Source organism: Mugil cephalus, chromosome 16 (genome assembly GCF_022458985.1).
Source record: "Mugil cephalus isolate CIBA_MC_2020 chromosome 16, CIBA_Mcephalus_1.1, whole genome shotgun sequence".
Taxonomy (NCBI): domain Eukaryota; kingdom Metazoa; phylum Chordata; class Actinopteri; order Mugiliformes; family Mugilidae; genus Mugil; species Mugil cephalus.
The window spans coordinates 21,486,036-21,504,596 of NC_061785.1; the positions used below are offsets into that span (position 1 = coordinate 21,486,036).

The 18,561-nt window shown below is 41.6% G+C and overlaps 1 protein-coding gene across 1 annotated transcript; it reads right to left on the reverse strand.

Annotated features, from left to right (window-relative positions):
- Nucleotides 1-787: 787 nt before the first annotated feature.
- On the reverse strand, nt 788-18,456 carry LOC125023038 (ras-related protein Rab-37-like). The gene is made up of 9 exons (XM_047610111.1): nt 18,153-18,456; nt 8,417-8,527; nt 7,732-7,773; nt 7,510-7,576; nt 7,344-7,396; nt 7,095-7,160; nt 4,926-4,982; nt 4,758-4,834; nt 788-4,475 (listed from the first exon to the last, which is right to left on the reverse strand). Exons 1-9 carry the CDS (start codon nt 18,306-18,308, stop codon nt 4,370-4,372), a joined length of 735 nt encoding a protein of 244 aa, XP_047466067.1. The 5' UTR covers nt 18,309-18,456; the 3' UTR covers nt 788-4,369.
- Nucleotides 18,457-18,561: the final 105 nt, after the last annotated feature.

Sequence of the window (18,561 nt, forward strand, 5' to 3'; positions counted from 1 at the left end):
TATTTTTAAGAGGTCAACAATAGATCCATTCATCCGTTATATCAAGGAGTATCAGGTGTCATTAATAACAAGCCACCTTACAGGTCTATTGCCTTAATACATTAAGAAAAAAAATGTGATTTGTGATTGGCCCTGAAATCCTGGATATGTGGTCACACAGAGTGAGACTTCCAGTGAAATATTAGTAATAAAACAGTACAGATAGTAATATTGATATATATTGAGTTGTGTAACGTGTTATGCTTATTACAATAGACACGATAGTGCGATAGTTATTGTTCCTCAAAAGAGGGTGACAGATTTGGTGTAAGCCGTTATGAAATAATTCGAATAATTTCTTCGATTTGAGTGCAGACGTTAATGAAAAAGGAATCACTTTAAGCACTTTACCAGGATTTGTCTTTGTGTTTTATCTTGAAACCAAAACCTGAAAACCGGAAGTTGGACCCGATTTATTCCTGTTGGTTGTACAGCTGTTCACTATGCTCTGTATTTGAGGTTGACTCAGAAATTCCATAAATCCAAAATAGATCATATTTATGAGGCTAGGGTAAACCCTAAGAACCAGCTCAGTTGTCTTTAACAATATGACCATCTCTCTCTCTCTCTCTCTCTCTCTCTGTCTCTCCCTCTCACTGTCTCTCCTCTCCCTCTCACTGTCTCTCCTCTCTCTCTCACTCTCTCTCTCTTTCTCACTTACACACACACACACACACACACACACACACATCTGTGGCCAAAGTTCGCTAGCCATACTATTGTGGCAGACTGTGTTGTGAGACTGCTGCCAAGTTCAAAATAATTTATTTTTCAAGCGGCATATGAAACATCAAGCACAACTTTGGGCAGTGTGGTCGAAACAACAAACAACTGCAGAGAGTACACAGGCGGGGCCACCTGGCCACAGCCTCAATCAGTTTAAATCACGAATAACATCAGACCTGGTGTGACCAGATGGAGCCAGAACATGCATACAGTCACTGACCAAGATTAGACATTTGCAGAAGAGCATTGCATACTATTGTCAAAAAGGAAAAATAATAAACTCTCTCGTGATACGGGAACATAGTATAAAGCTGTTCTAACATCTTCATTCAGTTAAAGCTTAAAATAATGAATGCATGTAATTTAAAATTTAAAACTCAGCAGTTCCCCTGATCTCCACATAGCATTTTAGCCTATTTCACACCAGTGCTTTGAGTTTCTTAACAACAGCTTTACTGCTTTGTTTCACTTTCACTGCTCTCATCCTCTGTTTTGTCAGAAGAGTTTGTCTAAAATCACTCTGTGTTGGCTGCCCAGCACCAATTGGGAGACAGGGTTATCAAATAGCTGGTGAAAACCTTTAAGGGTTGGTGAATAAAGAAGAAGTCAACACCGCACTTTCAATTAATGCCAACATGTGGCTGTGTATGGCCGTGTGTGCGTGCAACTCAAACAACACAGTAGTTTAAGTTGTAACGTGTAGAACTTGTGTCTACAGCTTGATGTGCTGCCCCAAGTAACCAAAGACTTGGAAACAAGATGGAACCCTGAGCATTGAGCTAAGATTTGATTAGATATGCTAATTCAATTTGATTTTAATATTCAAGTTTATCTGCATATAGACAGTTAAATGCTGGAGGCATTCTGCAGGCACTGCATAAACAAATGGCACATGCAATTCCTTCAGTTCATAGCCAGACCATTAAAGCAAAAATAAATGTTTTGTCTTTTTGGAGGAGGAAAATAATCCAGCCAACTCGTCAAGAAACATTTTCAAAAAATATGTTCACCAAAGTCACAAATACAGTATGTACATATAGGTGTTCATTAAATGACACATTTAGAAATCCAAAGCACAAATCAACGTCATGTACTGTGGTTGGTCGTATGCAGCAGTCCTTCTCCAGAGACACATTTCAAGGACTCTTTCCTCTTCACGTTCAGTCACAGTAGAGTTGCCCCACAGTCCTTCTTTTTTCCCTCGGCCGTGTCCCTGAGCTTGTCTCCAGTCAGTTAGCTTCCAACAGCGGCCTTCTGTTACTCACTGAGAACAGTACATAAAGAATGAAGCAGTCTAGGTCGCAAACAGACGGGGCTTTTGTCCGTGCACTTGGCTTTGAATCGTATCCGCGACACAGTGTTTGGCCATTGTCTGGATCTCTTGCATGATACGTAAGGTTGCACCAGTGTTGACTTTTCAAGGCAGCGCTTTAGTACGCCTGAGACTGGGGTTGTCTTCCGGCTCTTGTCAGTGGTAGTAGTAGTGATTTAAAAAATATCTTCCTCTTTGGCAAACTGGTGTGTTTGTAACTTCTTTGTTCTTCCACAGTTTTGTGGTAAACCGAAGGTTAAATTAAGAAATGTATATTTCCAGTCCGATGTGCGTGTAAGTTATTAAAACCCAGACCAAATAAACATCATTCAAAGTAGCATGAACTACTGTGTATACTTCTTTTCAGCACTTTATGCTGATTCGCTTTCTTTCAAAGAGTGAAATAAAAAGACTGATGTCAGCATCATATCTGTATGTTAATATATTCAGTAGGTTCATTTGGAATGTGGTTATTTACCTTAGTATGCTGAGAGAAACAGTGAATTACTGTATGTTGCATGTATGAAAATGGCCTAGAATTCAGTTTATTACAAAGTAGAGGCCTATCCTCTAAACTAAGGACCCTTTCAGTCACAGTCGCACTGTTACACTAACAAAAGTCCTTATGCTAACAAGCTAAGCTAAGATGGTGAAGTGACAACAGCAAAGAATAACCAGCAACATTAATAGGCCGACAATTGGTCAATATCATTAAGCTCAATTTTTTATGTTTACTTTTAAACATAAAATTGTCCTTTTTTTTTTTTTTTTTAAATCAGATGTCTGCTGTATGTGGCTGTGTCAGATCTTAAGACATCCTCATATATATAGGTATTGGGTTTGAAAAAGTCATGAGACAAATGGGAAATTGAGGCCCAAGATGACAATGACAACAAATACATTTGCAAATGTATATATATATATATAATAAGTACATTTTCTTATTTTTTTCTTTTAGTATTATTCCAGTAATATGAATATGACCAGCCCAATGGGAGCAATTTTCATGAGTGGGGGTCATTTTTTGAATTTGAAACTAGCTCCGAGTCTGGAAGCAGGTCCAACTTTCCAAAGTCACTCTGAAGTCACACACGTTGGGAACTGATTACGATATGGCAAAGATCTGCCTGGTCAATCAAACTATGTGGGTGGACTTTATGTGGTGATTTACAGAAGAGTAACAGCAACATAGTAGAGTCATCTAACTGCTGTGGAGTTGAATTTCTTTGCAACAAAAAGATTCTGACTGGTTGTAGGACTATCCAATTATTTTTTTTTTCCTCCCTCTGTATTGGTCGAAACATGCCCCAAGATTAAATCCAAATTAAATCTTACCAGACTCACATTCTGATAAGAACAAGCTCCTACAATACAATCATGGGCTAATATCATAGACTGTATATAAATATGGACGATGCGTTCCCACTTTTCTGAATTGACCAAACTTGTGCTATTTATGGCAGTGCCATCTTGCAAGTTTGGAGCTAGAGTCTGTGCAGCATGGTCCACCATCATGTGACATCCTGCTTCTATAGCGTGAAATAACTAATAACTAAAACAAAACATATCCAAAAAATTGACACTTGTAGATGCATCAGGATTATACTAACTGACTATTAAAATGACAGAAACCATGCCTGTTTGGCCAAACGTGGAGGAGGTGGAACTTATGACCTATAATGCAGCCAGCCACCAGGGGGAGCTGTATTTGCTTTGGCTTTTTAGGAGCCCAGCATCTTTATACAGTCTATGACTAATATCCAGAAGTGTCATGGTTACTGTGAGCATGCCAGCAAGTATCACAAAGCCTCAAGAAGACTCTGGAATACCTGTGGAGTCTTCACCATGTTATATGTCTGTTTCTGTATGGGTTAAACGAATGAGATGGAATGGGTACCGTTTTTATCTTTGGACAGAGTCATGCTAGCTGTTTCCTGCTGCCTCCAATCCTTATGTGTGGCCAGCTTCAGTGGTACTTATCTTTTCATCTCAAGAAAGCCAACAGCATAAAAAGATTTTTTACTATTTACCTTAGAAACAATTTCTCAGTACGCCTACAAAGTTGGAGAAACTGCTCTGGGTAAAAGAAAACTGTGGGTTGTGTGAGCTTTGTTTAACTTCCGGTGACTCCAATGACGGATGTACTTTTGGCTTTTAGCCTCCAGTGAATGGCAGCGTAATATTTCGGGAGCAGCAGTGATTTACAGGGCTTCCTCCCACTCAGTAGCTCTCGGTGTGTCTCCGACAGTCTGTTCACCCAGAGCGGTAGGAGGAGGCCTGAGGAGATGGGCTTTAAAAGTAGCTGCAGCAGCCTGACTTCTCTTTCTGCGCTTCGATATATTCGTGAATCTGGAACTTGGGTTCGTTGGGGTGCTCGACAGCTCGGTGCTTCAGTTCCCTGAAGAACAGAACCACACATCAAACAGTTTAGGAGATACATAACATTGCTGTCTTTAGTATTTTACAGAGTGTGTGTGTGTGTGTGTGTGTGTGTGTGTGTGTGTGTGTGTGTGTGTGTGTGTGTGTGTGTCTGTGTGTGTGTGTGTATGTCTATTGTGTAATTTTTTTCTGTATTGTGTTGTTTGCTTCCTCGGGTTTTCATTTTTGTATTGTGAGGGGAATTTGTTTGGTAGCAACTAGGAAGAACAACAACAACAAAAAAAAGCTATTCCCATCATACTTGGCTACAGCAGTGAAGGCCAGCTCTACATTGACTCCAGTCTTGGCACTCGTCTCCATGAAAGGAACCGAATACTCCTGAAGGCACAAAGCAAAGAGGAGCGGACAACAAGTTAAACCAGAGAGTCAGAGTAAACGTTATCAGGGTTGCAGTGAATGAAACACTCACTCTGGCCAGCCTTTCTCCTTCATCTCTCCTGATCGCTCGGTCACTGCTCATGTCCGCCTGAAAGAGAGCATGATGGGATTAGAATATTAGCAAAGATTAAATGGAATATGATGAATGCAATGTTTTGTTCAAGCTAATTATTTTTTCCAAGCGGATGGGCGACATTCTTTTTACCCATCTATTGGTGGCATCCTGGTTTGTTTCTTGCTCCGTTACAAACCCTCATTTCGAGGAACAGAACTAAACCAGGATACTGGAACTGTAGCAGCTAAATGGAACGCAGTCAATCGCTTTTAGTTTTTTTAAATATGAAGACAATCTATTGCATTTAATCCAAACAAGGAAATGGGACGGCAGAACTATCCACAGGATTTGGTTCTGGGAGCTTGGAGATCGTAATCAGAGAATAAATTATTTTTTTTCAGTCACTTAATCTGTTGATTTTCTTGTCAGGAACTAATTAATCCTTTGGGTATCTTATCACACATCTTATCTAAACACTCGGCATCTACTACTAAACTTGGACTGCACTGGAAATCATGAATTGAGAAAGTCTTCTGTATTAAGAAGCATAGTCTTAGTGAGCCATTTGATTTTTTACAAAGCTTGCATTTTATTGGGTCTCTATGTAAATAAGTCCCACACTTCAGATCGGATAAGATTCAAGCTTTTTTTTTTTTTTTTTTTTTTTTTTTTTAGTATCCTGGCTAAAAGCCTGCCATAGATGTGGATGTACAGTACACAAGCATTACAAAACATATCCCATGCAAATAGATGTTTTTCAATAATTAATTTGTCAATGATGCAGATTTATGAGTCACCAGAATGAAACAATGAGTGAACACTTGCAAAATTGCAACTGCAAAATTAGTTTGCTATTAGAAAACTGTATTTGTTGTGAAATGTCTTTATTTTTAAAGCTGGTGTACCCAGGTTTTAACCCTCCTATTATGTTTGTGGTCAGTGCGACCCCAGTTTAACGTTCAGTGTTGAAAAATGACTGACATCATTTTTGTGCTTCATATGTTTTCTATGTCCTGTACACGTTTTATACACAGCGGTGTTCTTTGGAGTCAATATGACCCTAGGCTCTTAGTTGTATAAAACAGAAAAAGGTTTAGGGCCATAACCTATCATCCTGTGGGGACAGGAAGACATTGATAGTTCACCAACACAGGGGTGAAGAAACGCTGTAAAAGCTGGCACAGCAGCCTTCTAAACCTTCTGAACTTCTCTTGGTGCTTTATCTTTCTGATCTGGTATGCACGACCACACACTACCTTCCCAAAATGGAAAGATGCTATGGTCCAAGCTCCCTATTTGAGATTTAATGTTGTTAATGTCATCAAAATGATTCTAGGCCCCAACGGATATACTGTCAGCCATGTCCAAGACATCAAATCAGCATCTGAGCTCTTGAACACCATCAATCAAAAAAGATATACAGTACTTAAGATGACACTTTTAGAGGAGGGATGAGAAGCTGGTTAGACTTGAATGTGACCCACTCGCAATCCTACATTAGGTTGCTCACTTTGGCAGGAGTGTAACAGGAGGGTTAGATGGGTTAAATAGGTGTCATGAAGCTTTATGAGGTTGTATTTCATTCGACACAAAGGCTTGTCTTTGAGGTAAACGCACATTCATTACCATCAAACCCAGTGACTTGATGCAGTAGCTAACAGACAGCTGAGGCCAGGTTTCTAGGGCGTCTTCTGAACTTGCTTCCCTTGTTTGTCTTTTTCTTTGTCTGTGCACATTTATTTACACTATTGCACTCAGTAGCGATTTGTATTATAGATGGTGATATGTACACATGGCTTGGTAAGGTACAGCAATGACAAGGGCTTGTTCAATAACACATTGTTCCAAGATGCCTCTGTTGGTCAAAAAGCTCCCAGTAGGCCTTGTATTGAATATTTATATTCTCTGAACATCAGTCACAGAGAACTATTACCAGATTTGAGCACACAAGGGTACTAATTAGTTGTAGCTCCCCTCAGTTGTGTTACTGAATACTACAGTTGTATTTGTACTCATAGTCAATATCCCTTCTGAACATCACTCATCCAGGGACCACCGCTTCCTGTCTGCTTCACCTAACATCACATCCTTCTGTTTCTCTTCCCACCCACCACATGCTGCGCTTTTTAAACAATTCTACCTCACCTTGTTGCCCAGCAACATGATGACTACATTGGTCTGTGCATACTCATGGATCTCTGTCAGCCATGCCTGAAACAAGAGAGACGGACACACATACCTGCAGAGTTATTGATAAGACCCATACACACTTAGAAATACCATCATCACAAAGGTTGGGCACATCTTTGTGGGTGTGTGGGTTACTCTTAATTAAAGACCATTTACTCTATGATTTCCACATCTTCCCAGGCTGTGGACAAATCCCAGACCTACCCTGATGTTGTCAAAGGATGTTTTGCTGGTGATGTCGTACAGTAGGAGCAAAGCTTTGGGAAGAGAACCAACAGAAATGAGGCATTAACGTGTGGCTCTGATGCGAAATACCTACGTACATCTGTGAGTCTGTAAATGTCTGTAAATGTGGATTATGATGCCTCACCGTGTGCGTCTCTGTAATATGCATGTGTCACACTTCGGAACCTCTCCTGTCCTGCTGTATCCCAAATCTGAAACAGAGAAGAAACTGGCCTTGTTCCACTTGGCTGACTATTATTTTCAGCTACAATGCCAGTGCCCAAGAGGAAACCAGCCAGCGCGCTAAAAATAGGTTGCTATTGTGAAAGCAAATCAACATGCCACTCCAACTGATTTACTCGCTGACCTGTAGTTTGACCTTGACGTCGTCCACGCTCACCACTTTATTCTGGGAAAGACAGAGGAGAGACAGATTAAAGGCTGATTAACCCTTTAGAAAGCTTGTGGTTTGAAACATTCTAAACACAGAACGTATTGTCCTGATGGCAATCATGCAATCAAATTTTGTGGGTGAACAAAATACCATGCCAGCTGGTTTGAAGGCCTGATAGGGCCTTAAGATGGGAGGCTTTGAGAGATCCAAATTGTTGATACACATGAGAGAAGAGGTATCGTTTGTTATTAGAAACTAATGCAACACACCTGAGACACAGCAGGAAAGCCTCGGGGAATTTATTTAGTGTTAGGTCATTAAATCAGTATTTCTGCCCCATAAAAATATTTCATTGACTCACTCACTGGACAGGCAGAGCATGTTCTTTTTTTCTCCAGTTACCACGCAATGACCAGCTTAAGTGTACTTTTTTAATTTACAACAAGGGGGATGGACAAAGCAGCAAGACTGATGAAGTCAAGAGATATGTCAATATCCGGACATTTAAATCCTGAACTATCAACGCTGATGTATGTAACTAAGTTCACTTATTACAATTTGGGGGAACTGACCTTCAAAGTTGTGGTTCGCCCTAATTAATTCCAACAACAGAATGCACTGTCTTTGGAAAGCCACACACTCATACATACACACACACCGTGAATCCAATGCCCACTGTGGCAGAGAAGGAGCCGGGGATGAACTTGCCCTGATCGAACTGCACCAGCAGAGACGTCTTCCCCACACCGCTGTCCCCGACCAGGATCGTCTGCAGGAAAACACACAAACACACGGTCAGAATTCTCTCCAGTATGAGAGTCCAAACACTCTATCAGCTCTATTAAGTGCTTCAAAATGTAATCTAAAGTAAGTAAAGAGTAATGAGAGTTCACTACATTAATATCAGAGTCAGTCTTCGTGGCTGAACCCTTGCAATCATTTTGTAATTTTCAGTTGTGAGTCAGCACCTGCGTCACAGAGGCAGAACAAATAATATTTTCTTTTATAGCTTGGCATGGGCCGCTATTACAGCATGAATCACAATCCAGAGGAGGTAACCTTCAAGATGATCAAACCAATGAAAAGCAGCATTCAGAAGCATCCAAGTTAGTCACCAGTGCCATCAGTCAATATTTCACCTTCTGCCAGGCCGTCTTTCATTTGCAGCCCACTTAAAGGAGACACTCCACGCACACACTCTGCCCTCCGACTGTGGCAGAAACAGCAAGTGCGGAACAACCAAGCTGTTGTCTGTCCTCTTAAAGGAAGGATTTGGGACTTGTGATGATGAAAATGCAGGCTGAGTGTCGATAATCTTGTGACGGACCAAATGACTGAACTCATGATGTCTCAAAATGATGTCTGATGTTAAGGAGTGACCTTTACGAGACGTCTGCCAATGAGTCAGTGTGAAAACGGTGAGGACAGGCAACTAAAACACTCCTGCTTGAAGGCGCATTCTTGGAAGCTATGAAGTAATCATAGCATTCATATCGTGGACCTGCACGTCAAGCAGGCTGATGATCAATTCAATAATTTGTCTTCTTTCAGAGTTGAGGATAGTGCTGCCACTAGAGAGACTGTGCAGAGCAAAAGAAATTAAAATCCTCTTCAGGAAGATTATTACTACTGTGCAACTTGTCACGGTGCATCAGCAGGCCTCAGTGTTTCACAGTGTTTTCCACTATCACCTTGGTGACAATTGATTTCAGTGTATGCTGTATGCTTGAGTGTGACCTGAAGGTGTGTAACTCCAGCACTAGGATGAGGTTATCAGAAAGATCCTAGGTAGACTGACAAAAGCCTACCATTAAGTGTGGGTCTGCAACAAGACAACTCTCCTGCTAGAAAGTGAGACGTGCAACATGACACCTCTGCTCCCTTAGTTTTCACTTGCATAATACAGCAATACTTCCTGCACTGATAGCATTGTTTGCACTAGATATAAATGGGGAGTGCAATATCAGATCAATTACACCGTTAGCTACTGGCGTGGAAATTGAGCTTTTTTATGATCCAAATGAGGTCAGACCAGCAGCCGTGGGCTGGGCTCGATGTGTAATATTAAGAACTTTTACACAAACAAAAGAGGTCTTAAAAAGAGGGTACACCCTGGACAGGTCTCCTATCTCTATCTCAGGGCTAACACAGAGAGACAGACAACCATTCACACTCACACCTACGGTCAACTTAGAATCACTGTGAACCTGACGAGCATGTCTTTTGACGGTAGTCGAACCCAGAACCCTTCTCGCTGTGAGGCATCAGTGCCAGCCACCACACCACTGTGCCCCTCCAGTGTAACATTGTTATTGATTTGTACTGACTTAAAAAGTTGTTTTAACCAGAGGTACTGCCACAGAAAAATGATTTGCGTAGATAGAATTGTGTCACTGTTTTAAATATCCGTAGGCAATCAAAGGTGGTCCTGATCAGGCTTCTAATAATGAGCCTCCATTCATTTAGTCTAAATATTAATGGTATTCCTGGACCATCAGAAGCAGTTTTGGCATGATATTTGGAAGTGGGTTTGTACTGAACAGGCACAGAGTGTGAAATGTGGGGGTGTCCTGGCTGCAGTTTGAATCATTCAAAGCCTTTGGTTCTAATATGGATGGGAACATTTGTCCTATCCCTATCTTAACATCCTGTCATCTTTCTGATATTTACTTGTATGGACGCCCATTCCTGCCACTAAGAAGACAATGAATAATTGTGACTTTATGTCTCATGATTATGATTTTGTATCTCATGATGCTGCTGCTTATTAACAGCATTCTGATCATTATGACAATGTGCTGGAAACTGGCTTCCATAGCCTTGGTTGGATGTCCATATGTGAATATAACTATGTATACCAATATTATGTTGAGTGTTTGCAACAAAGCAAAAGGGTCCAAGGTGAAGACAGGCCAATCATCAGTTAAAGCACTTTTGCCCAAATGCTTTAAGGATCAAAGATGAAAGAGGCAGAAAGAATGAGAGGAAGAGGATTGGAGCTGAGAAGCAGCTTTTCTCAACACTTTCAGGTTTGCAGCTTCCTTTTCATCTTCGTCTTTAGAGGGATTTTAAATGAAATGTCACAATAAAATACACACTATGTGCTGAACTTTCATATCAGCTTTGCGCAGGCATCAGCAGTAAGTTCATCATTCAGCCTTTGAAATACACTCTGCTGAGAGAAGCCACCGTATATGTTCTATAGTGGAAGGCACAAACAATGTGACGGGAAGTCTCAGCTCCTAATACCAAACTTCCATTAAATCCATTTTAGCTTCAAATGTACTCTGTTTTCATGCTAAGTAGTAGCTGCTTCCGTCTGGGCTTAGTTTCACCCACAGAATGGATGCAGATCCCAGACATAACAATGACACATTTAAGGGCAAAATTAAACCAGCTGAAACAGAATCAAAGACCCATTGATTTCAGATAGAAGTAGACAAAAGACACAACAGCTACTATCAGTCCTGCCCTTTTCAGCCTTTAGCTCAACCAGTTGGTTGCAAATACTACTTAATATTTTCATTTGACTAGAACCAGGTGAAAGTCTTATATTTTCCAGTTACCTACACATATTGCATTGAAACAGCATCCAGATCACACCATGGATTCACATCTGTTATGCAGTTATTAATGTTGCACTACAACCTGTTAGAGTCCAGGACAGGCTTCCACATAGCCGGGGAATAGGGAATACTAATTCAGTTCATTTAATTCAGTATTATTTATACTATAGCATCAGCAAGAATCCAAATTGTCTCAATTCCGAGCCTGAATCCCAGAGAACAAGCTCAAAGGCAGGGAAAAATCTTTTTTTTAACAGGAGGAAACCTTGAACAGTACCCAGCTCATATGGAGGGACCCATCTGGTTGAGGCCAGCGAGGTAGAGAGAAAGAGAAAAGAGGTGGGGCAGAAGAGAAGGGAGGAGAGGAGTAGAACAGAGCAGAGTCATTCGTACATACATCAATCAGGCGTAACATTATGACCACCCCCCTGTTATTATGTAGGTTTCCCTTGTGCCTCCAAAACAGTTGTGACTCATTAGAGAACACAGACTGAAGAATGTTGTTAGTGGGGGTGCTATTTGGTAAATGGTAAATGGTCTTGCTTTTATATACCAAGACCATTTACTCCTCAAAGCGCTTTTACAGTCACAGACGCATCTACTCATTCACTCACACTGGCACACACACATTCACACACCAGTGCCATGAACTGGGAGCAAACTGGGGGTTCAGTGTCTTGCTCAAGGACCCTTTGTGACTTCACATTGGTTGAGGGGAGGGGCCTCTGATCAGTTTGGAATCTAGTGAATTTGGAGACCAGGTCAACACCTTGTACTGTTCTTCATGTGTTTTGAGTTGTTCCTAAAGCGTTTGTGTGTGTCTGTGTCAGGCTGCATCCTGCTGGGGATGGCTGCTGTTATCAAGAAGAGTCATTGTTGCTGTGGGGTGGGGGTGCCTGCTCTGGTGAGTGGTACGTGTCTAAGTAACACCCACATGGATGCCAAGTCTAAGAGTTTCCCAGCAGAACACTGAATTGTCACAAGATGGTCAATGTTATTTACGCCTGATCGTGTGTATGTTTGGATAAAGCAGACATGAAGCTAATATGCAAGATACAAACAGGAGTACACGATACTAGGTGATGCATCACACTAGGGAGATGGATAAAAAAAAAAAAAATCGGATAGAGCCATCATTCTAGTAATAACTGTATTGGTATTCAGTGTGCTCATGAAGCTCAAGCAGCTATTGCTATAACAATAAACATGAACATGGAGGCAGAAGCTATGTCACTGTTGTGCAGACTGGTATAATGCATGAGTAGAAGTCATGTCATAGACTGTTCCATAACAGTTAGGTAGGAATGGACAGCTGTAAGCACTCAATAGTGGGAACATTGGTGGGGCCAGGACCGCAGATATGCAACTACACACAGTTCTCTGTTAGTATGGTTGCGGCCAGCTGACTCATGTGTTCTGTTTTTACTCTGTTCTGTGCTTTTCAATCCCAGCTGTTATTTGTGGCCATAAGGAAACTGTCAAGTTAAATTACATCCTAGCCAGTGTCACAGACTTCATTCTGTCCAGGAACGTCTGATTCCTTCTTCCTGCCCCAGGGTCTCTCCCTCCTGACCGCTTGCTCCACCCTGACTGAATTCACGACTGCCCTTTAGCCTGTGCCTGTTCAGTGCCTCTCTGATGGTTAGTCTTTGCTAATAGCGTGCAAGTGTACAGGCGATCTTTGTGAATATTCTAATGGTTTCTAGTGTCCTCATGGGACTTCATTTTTTGTTTGCCCTACAATGCCGTGTCATGCTTGTGAGTCCTTATCTGTTGACCCTAATAGCCACTCGGTGTGCTGTATTCACATCCTCACAGAAAACAGATGGTGCACATGGGGCCGACATGTGCGGAACGTTCAAATGTGGTGACATGTTCTCTTTGTGAACTGAAAAATGGAAGAAAAAGTAATAAGTCTACTAAATTTCCAGAAGTGTACAATAACAGCTTGCCTCATATGGAGGCACCACACACACAAAGGAAATAGTTGCTCGATATAATGTGTCTGAGTGTCTACAGTACAGCACCAACACGCAGAGATGTTTCGTATATAGTTACTTAACCGGGCATGCTAATGTTTGCAGCTTACACTGGAGCACTTTTTACACTAGAAGAAGAATATGTCCAAGCTCTTTAAATGCCATGTATTGCTCCACGCCTTCTTCCTTTGGCATGTGTCAATTCCAACGCTTGGGTCACACGTATGTTCAGTGGTCACACTCCAACAGGAGACAACATCTAAATCAGGAAGACCTTTAAAAATAAGTTGACATGTGGAACACTGAACTAACAACAAACAACATGATTCCTTCATCCGATCATCCTGTGACTCAGTGGCATCTGTTTCCTGTTCACCGGACGTCACTGCCAGCGGGTACTTTAATGCCTTTTCGTGGATGGAGACAACCATAACACAAGCAGCACACGCGTACACAGACATGACGACGGTGCTGATGTATGCGCGTTTGCCGTTCGGAGAGGGCCATGGCGCTGTTTCCGTGGAAACGGAGGTTATCTGGGAAGTGAGGCTCTCTCGCAGAAAGCCCCTCTGGGAGACTGGAAGCAATTAGGCGAGAGCGCGAAAGACGCTGGGAAATGAGACACTGACGATGGACACAGTGAAAAGTGCATTTGTATGTGTCATGCAGATGGAAAGAGAGAGTGATAAAGTACTAAAGAGAATTAGATCAAACTCATAAACTCATCTGCAGGGTTCGAGCAAATTGTTAAGTGTCCCTCTCCCTGTTTGAGCATGGTTAGTGGGGTTTTTTTGTGCGTGTGTGTGTGTGTGTGTGGTTTTTTTATGGAAGACAAACAACCAAAACATTTACAGGATAGGTTTGGTACAGAACATCACAAAACATAGAAGATTGCTGCTGTGTGTGTGCCTGTAAGAGTGTGCTGTGATGTGTGGGTGAATAAGTCTGGAAGGAGAGAGACAAAGAGAAAAGTTACAAATGTAGGAAGGAGAAAACATGGCTAATTTGGTATATTGTGATGACATGGGGAAAATAGTAGCTAGTAGTACAGTATGACATAAGGCATAATATGAAAACATAATGTGACAATCAATACAGTACTAATGTATTAACAATGATGGTATGGAGGGATGACACACAAAAATAAACAAACAGAGAAGAAGAACCAAGAAAATATATTCTTAAAGATTAAATGGGGAATCTGGAACGAGATCTGTGATTTGGAGCCCTGCCCCAAAGTTCTGCGTGGGGTTATGTTGTGGAGGCATTTTTTTATTTTTCGTTTTTTGAATATTTTGTGGATCCACAACTTCTCCTGTCAGTGGGTTTAATGTTATGGCTGATGCTTTACAGTCTCAGAGGGGCCTCCAAGGGGGTCCTGCATCCAGGAATACTGTTATAGTAGTGCTAGAAGTAACTGTACTGTTGTTTCTTTGATTGCTTCAACTGGTAATCACAGCCTTTGAAAACCAGGATGTAAGCTTGGGCATGACTGCGCCATTGTACAGTATGGGAAGTTGGAGCAATGGGTTGGAATGGACAGAATTCAGAGTGGCAGAGCTCTGCCGATCCCCCGACGCCAGAAGAAATGAGAAATGCCACTTTTATTTTCCTGGAGAAAATAAAGTCTGCCTTGAATGTAATTTAACTTGACGGCTTCCATAGTGCCACTAATAACAGCTGAGATATAAAAGCACAGAACAGCATCATATTACTGTTGCTTCCAGTACTAAAAGTCAGTCTGACGGCTCAAGCAATTTTACTGTACAGTAGTGAATAGACGTGTGTGCGTGTCTGAACCCCTATGTGTAATGGCGAGTGTCATGGATATATTATTTCTGTACCGCATTTAATTTCAGATCATGACAACCAAATCAATAAACAACAGAATAAAGAGGGGAGCAAGCACTGATGAACATTTTGATGTGAAATATTACTTCAGAGCCAGTCAACGCAACTGTGTATCGTCAATGTAGTTACTAAAGCGTTTTATTTTGGCCACCAAAGGGTTAGAACGTCACACACATTTGACATCATTTCCGCCAACTTTCTTGTTCATTTCCACACATCCAGCATCACCTTTTCTGCTCTTTGCCGCTGGGCATGCAGCTGCTGTGCTGTGCTACCATTAAACCTTTTCACTGAAAATATCTGCGTGAGCATCTGGAGACCAGGACGTGTTCTTGGCTCTTAGTTCTCCACTGCAATTCCAACGTCTAATTCCCTCTGGGGCGGCTGTGGTTCAGAAGGCGGAGCGGGTTGTCAGCGGTTTGATCCGGTACATGGACTACATGCCAAAATGTCATTGAGCATGTCTGACTTTTTCAGTGCTTGTGTGAAATGTAACATTGTGATTGTAGAGTACCAACTGGTAGAAAACCATTTACCCTCCAACCTGCATGATAACTCATATATTCATTTATTATACCAGCTAAACTCACCTGTAGTTGAACTACTATTGCCACTGACAGCTTAATACCCCTGTGCTACTGTTCATTCCGATAACATTACCTAGCACTCAGCATACCTGCTAAACCTTTCTCCGGTGAATATTTTGAATGCTAGCTCTATCCATACTCTTTTAGTATGCATCACCTATATCTTGTTATCTGTACAATGCATGTATCATCTTGTTCCTTCGTCCTGCTCTCATCTCCTTCTGTCCTCTCTACTTTCTATTTTTTTTTTCTGTGCCTACTCAAGCAGATGGGTCCCTCCATCATGTCCTTATTAGTGCTACTGGAGGATTCAAATCCTGGGTTCTGTAGGGTTTTGTAAACATTTTACTTGTAATTGATGCTATACAGAATGGAATTTAACCGGTGGGAAGGTTTATGTAATTTAAAATTAAAACAATTTAGTTGAAAGCCTTAAAAACATTAATTTAGTGCATTGTACAACGGATTTGGGAAATGCATTACTCAGTATGAGAGATGCCTTTTCACATTGCACACGGTCTAATTTATTTGTGATATCAGTAAAATGTAATGCTACCCAATTCTTTAAAGGCAATGAAAAGACCAAAGATTAAAATTAACCACATCTCAGAACATATAGCACAAAGTCAGTACACTGTTATTAATAAAAGCATTACATAATGAAGCGGGTGAAGTACAAAATACACCAATACAGACTCCTTTTCAGCTCTGAAGTGACCACTGGCCTTACCAAAGAGCACTTACAGAAAAAACTCTTTCTTGTTATGACTTATTGTGATTCCTGCCAGCGGGGTGAAAGGTGAGGGAGAGTGAAAGATCGGATACAGCCCCCAGAGAAAAGAGTCAATATAGGACTAATGCGGTGAGAACGGACAAAGTGAGCTTGTGCTGTTCACCTCAGGTTTCAGAGAGCAAGAACAGATTGCAACGCTATACTTTGCCCCTCTGCAGCGCACCTGCTCCCCTCACGATACAAGCATGTGAAGCGTGCGCACAAATAAGTACATGTTTGTACTACAGTAATCACTGTCATAATACATTCCTTAGTCCCTGACCCCAAACATCCCAACTAAACGCATATCAGTATACCTTACTTCAACCTAATTCTAAAGTGGAACCCTAAAACCAATCCTCAAAAAGCACTTTCAATATACCCAATTTCCAAACACATCCCCATGCACTTCTTGCAGCGGTGTTACCCTGGGAGGAGCATCAGAGCACACAGATCCTCTAAGGCTATTAAACACAGCTGGTCAAAACTCATATGTTTACATTATGGGAACAAGGGCGACATCTCTTCAGACTTCAGACTTTGGGTTAAATCAGTTCTCACAATGTTTCACTTTAAACTCACACTAATGACATGAAGTCACTAAGGAGAAGCCTGTCTGGGGACTAAATCTCTACTTTAAGTATCAGAGTGCTCAAACACTCATTTTTCTCATTGGTTGACATTTAAAAAAAAAAAATGAAATAGGGCATTGCACATTGAAGGCCTGGTCTAGTTAAAGAAAAAGAAATGCGCTATGAATGACACAGCTCTCTGAAACCAGGACTAGTCCTACAACACAGCTTCACAACAGGATGCGACATCTTACTGAAGCCCAAAGGGACCTTCTCTTTTATCCCCCACAGCGAGGTCAAAGGCCACAACAAGTCAGCAAATAAGCACCATAAGTGCTTGATATGTGCGCATAAGAAGGCCTAAAGTCCAAAGGAATCCTGAAATATACTCCTGTTAAACAAAATCAGAGAAAAATCACAATGTGACCTTTAGATTTGTGTTTGGCACATGGGTTTGTTTGAGTTGTGGGCATTTCTCTGATTGAGAAATACATTAGCATTATATGTTTGATTGTATTTTATGGTGTTTTATATGTGATAGCTATTGTTTTGTTAAATTCATAGAAAGACATTAGGTCTCGAAGCCTGAAGACACAAAAATTCAACCACACAATTAGGATTTTTTTTGTGTGTGCTTAAATTGTAGTGTTTAAATCAGGCACTCATCCACCTAGCTCGGGGGAAAGTGACTTTTTTAAGTCAGCAGCCAAAAGAAATAAGCTGACTAGTAAAGAACAGTACTCTTGTTAGTCGCTGACACTTCAACAGCAGAGGGAACTGTGCGTTTTGGCGCAGATCTGGCACGCACTGAGCCTGCAAACGGAACTTTACACTAAAACTGTATCCAAGCGCGGATCAGCACCACGGAGAGCGCAGTGCAGGTCCAACGCAGGCGTGCTTTAGGATTTAGAGACCCTTCCACAAACTAACCATTGAATTATCAGGAAGTAAACGAATGTGATCATGAAAATACGCGCGAAGATGACCATTTTAGATGAAAACCCAAAAGTCTTGCAGCGCATTTCCTGGGCGTAAAATGTTGCATTATTCCAACCATACAGCCATACCTTGTGGACCAACTCCTCGTCATAAGTCGGAGCTGGGGGGGTCTTTGCCTGGTTCTCGGTGGTCTCTCCGGATCCGTAGCCGCTGTCGGGCTGGATCTCCGGATAATCGGTGGTGTAGTTCGCGGAGATCGGCTCCATCGACTCCATCCGCTCCATGATGCCGTGATGCGCTTCTGGTGCTCGATAGAATCGAAGACCCCGGTGAAAGAGGTTTTAAAAAAACAACAACAACAACAGAACAGCCCGATCTCCTTCCCTCCACGCAACCCTCAACCTTCTCCTCCGAGCGCCCCGTGCTCCTCAGTAAGCTCAGTATGGAGGGGAAATGGACAGTTATCAGGCTACATCATAACATTGTAGAGGCAGTGCGTGAAATCGCTCACCCCCATCACGCTACGTGTAAGAGTCC

Excerpts from the sequence above, each read along its gene's own strand:
- LOC125023038 (XM_047610111.1), bottom strand. The coding sequence starts at position 18,308 with ATGGAGCGGATGGAGTCGATGGAGCCGATCTCCGCGAACTACACCACC. Across the intron at positions 7,774-8,416 it reads CAGTGGGCATTGGATTCACG|AATAAAGTGGTGAGCGTGGA; the intron begins GTGTGTGTGTAT and ends TGTCTTTCCCAG. Across the intron at positions 7,161-7,343 it reads CATCCTTTGACAACATCAGG|GCATGGCTGACAGAGATCCA; the intron begins GTAGGTCTGGGA and ends CTCTTGTTTCAG.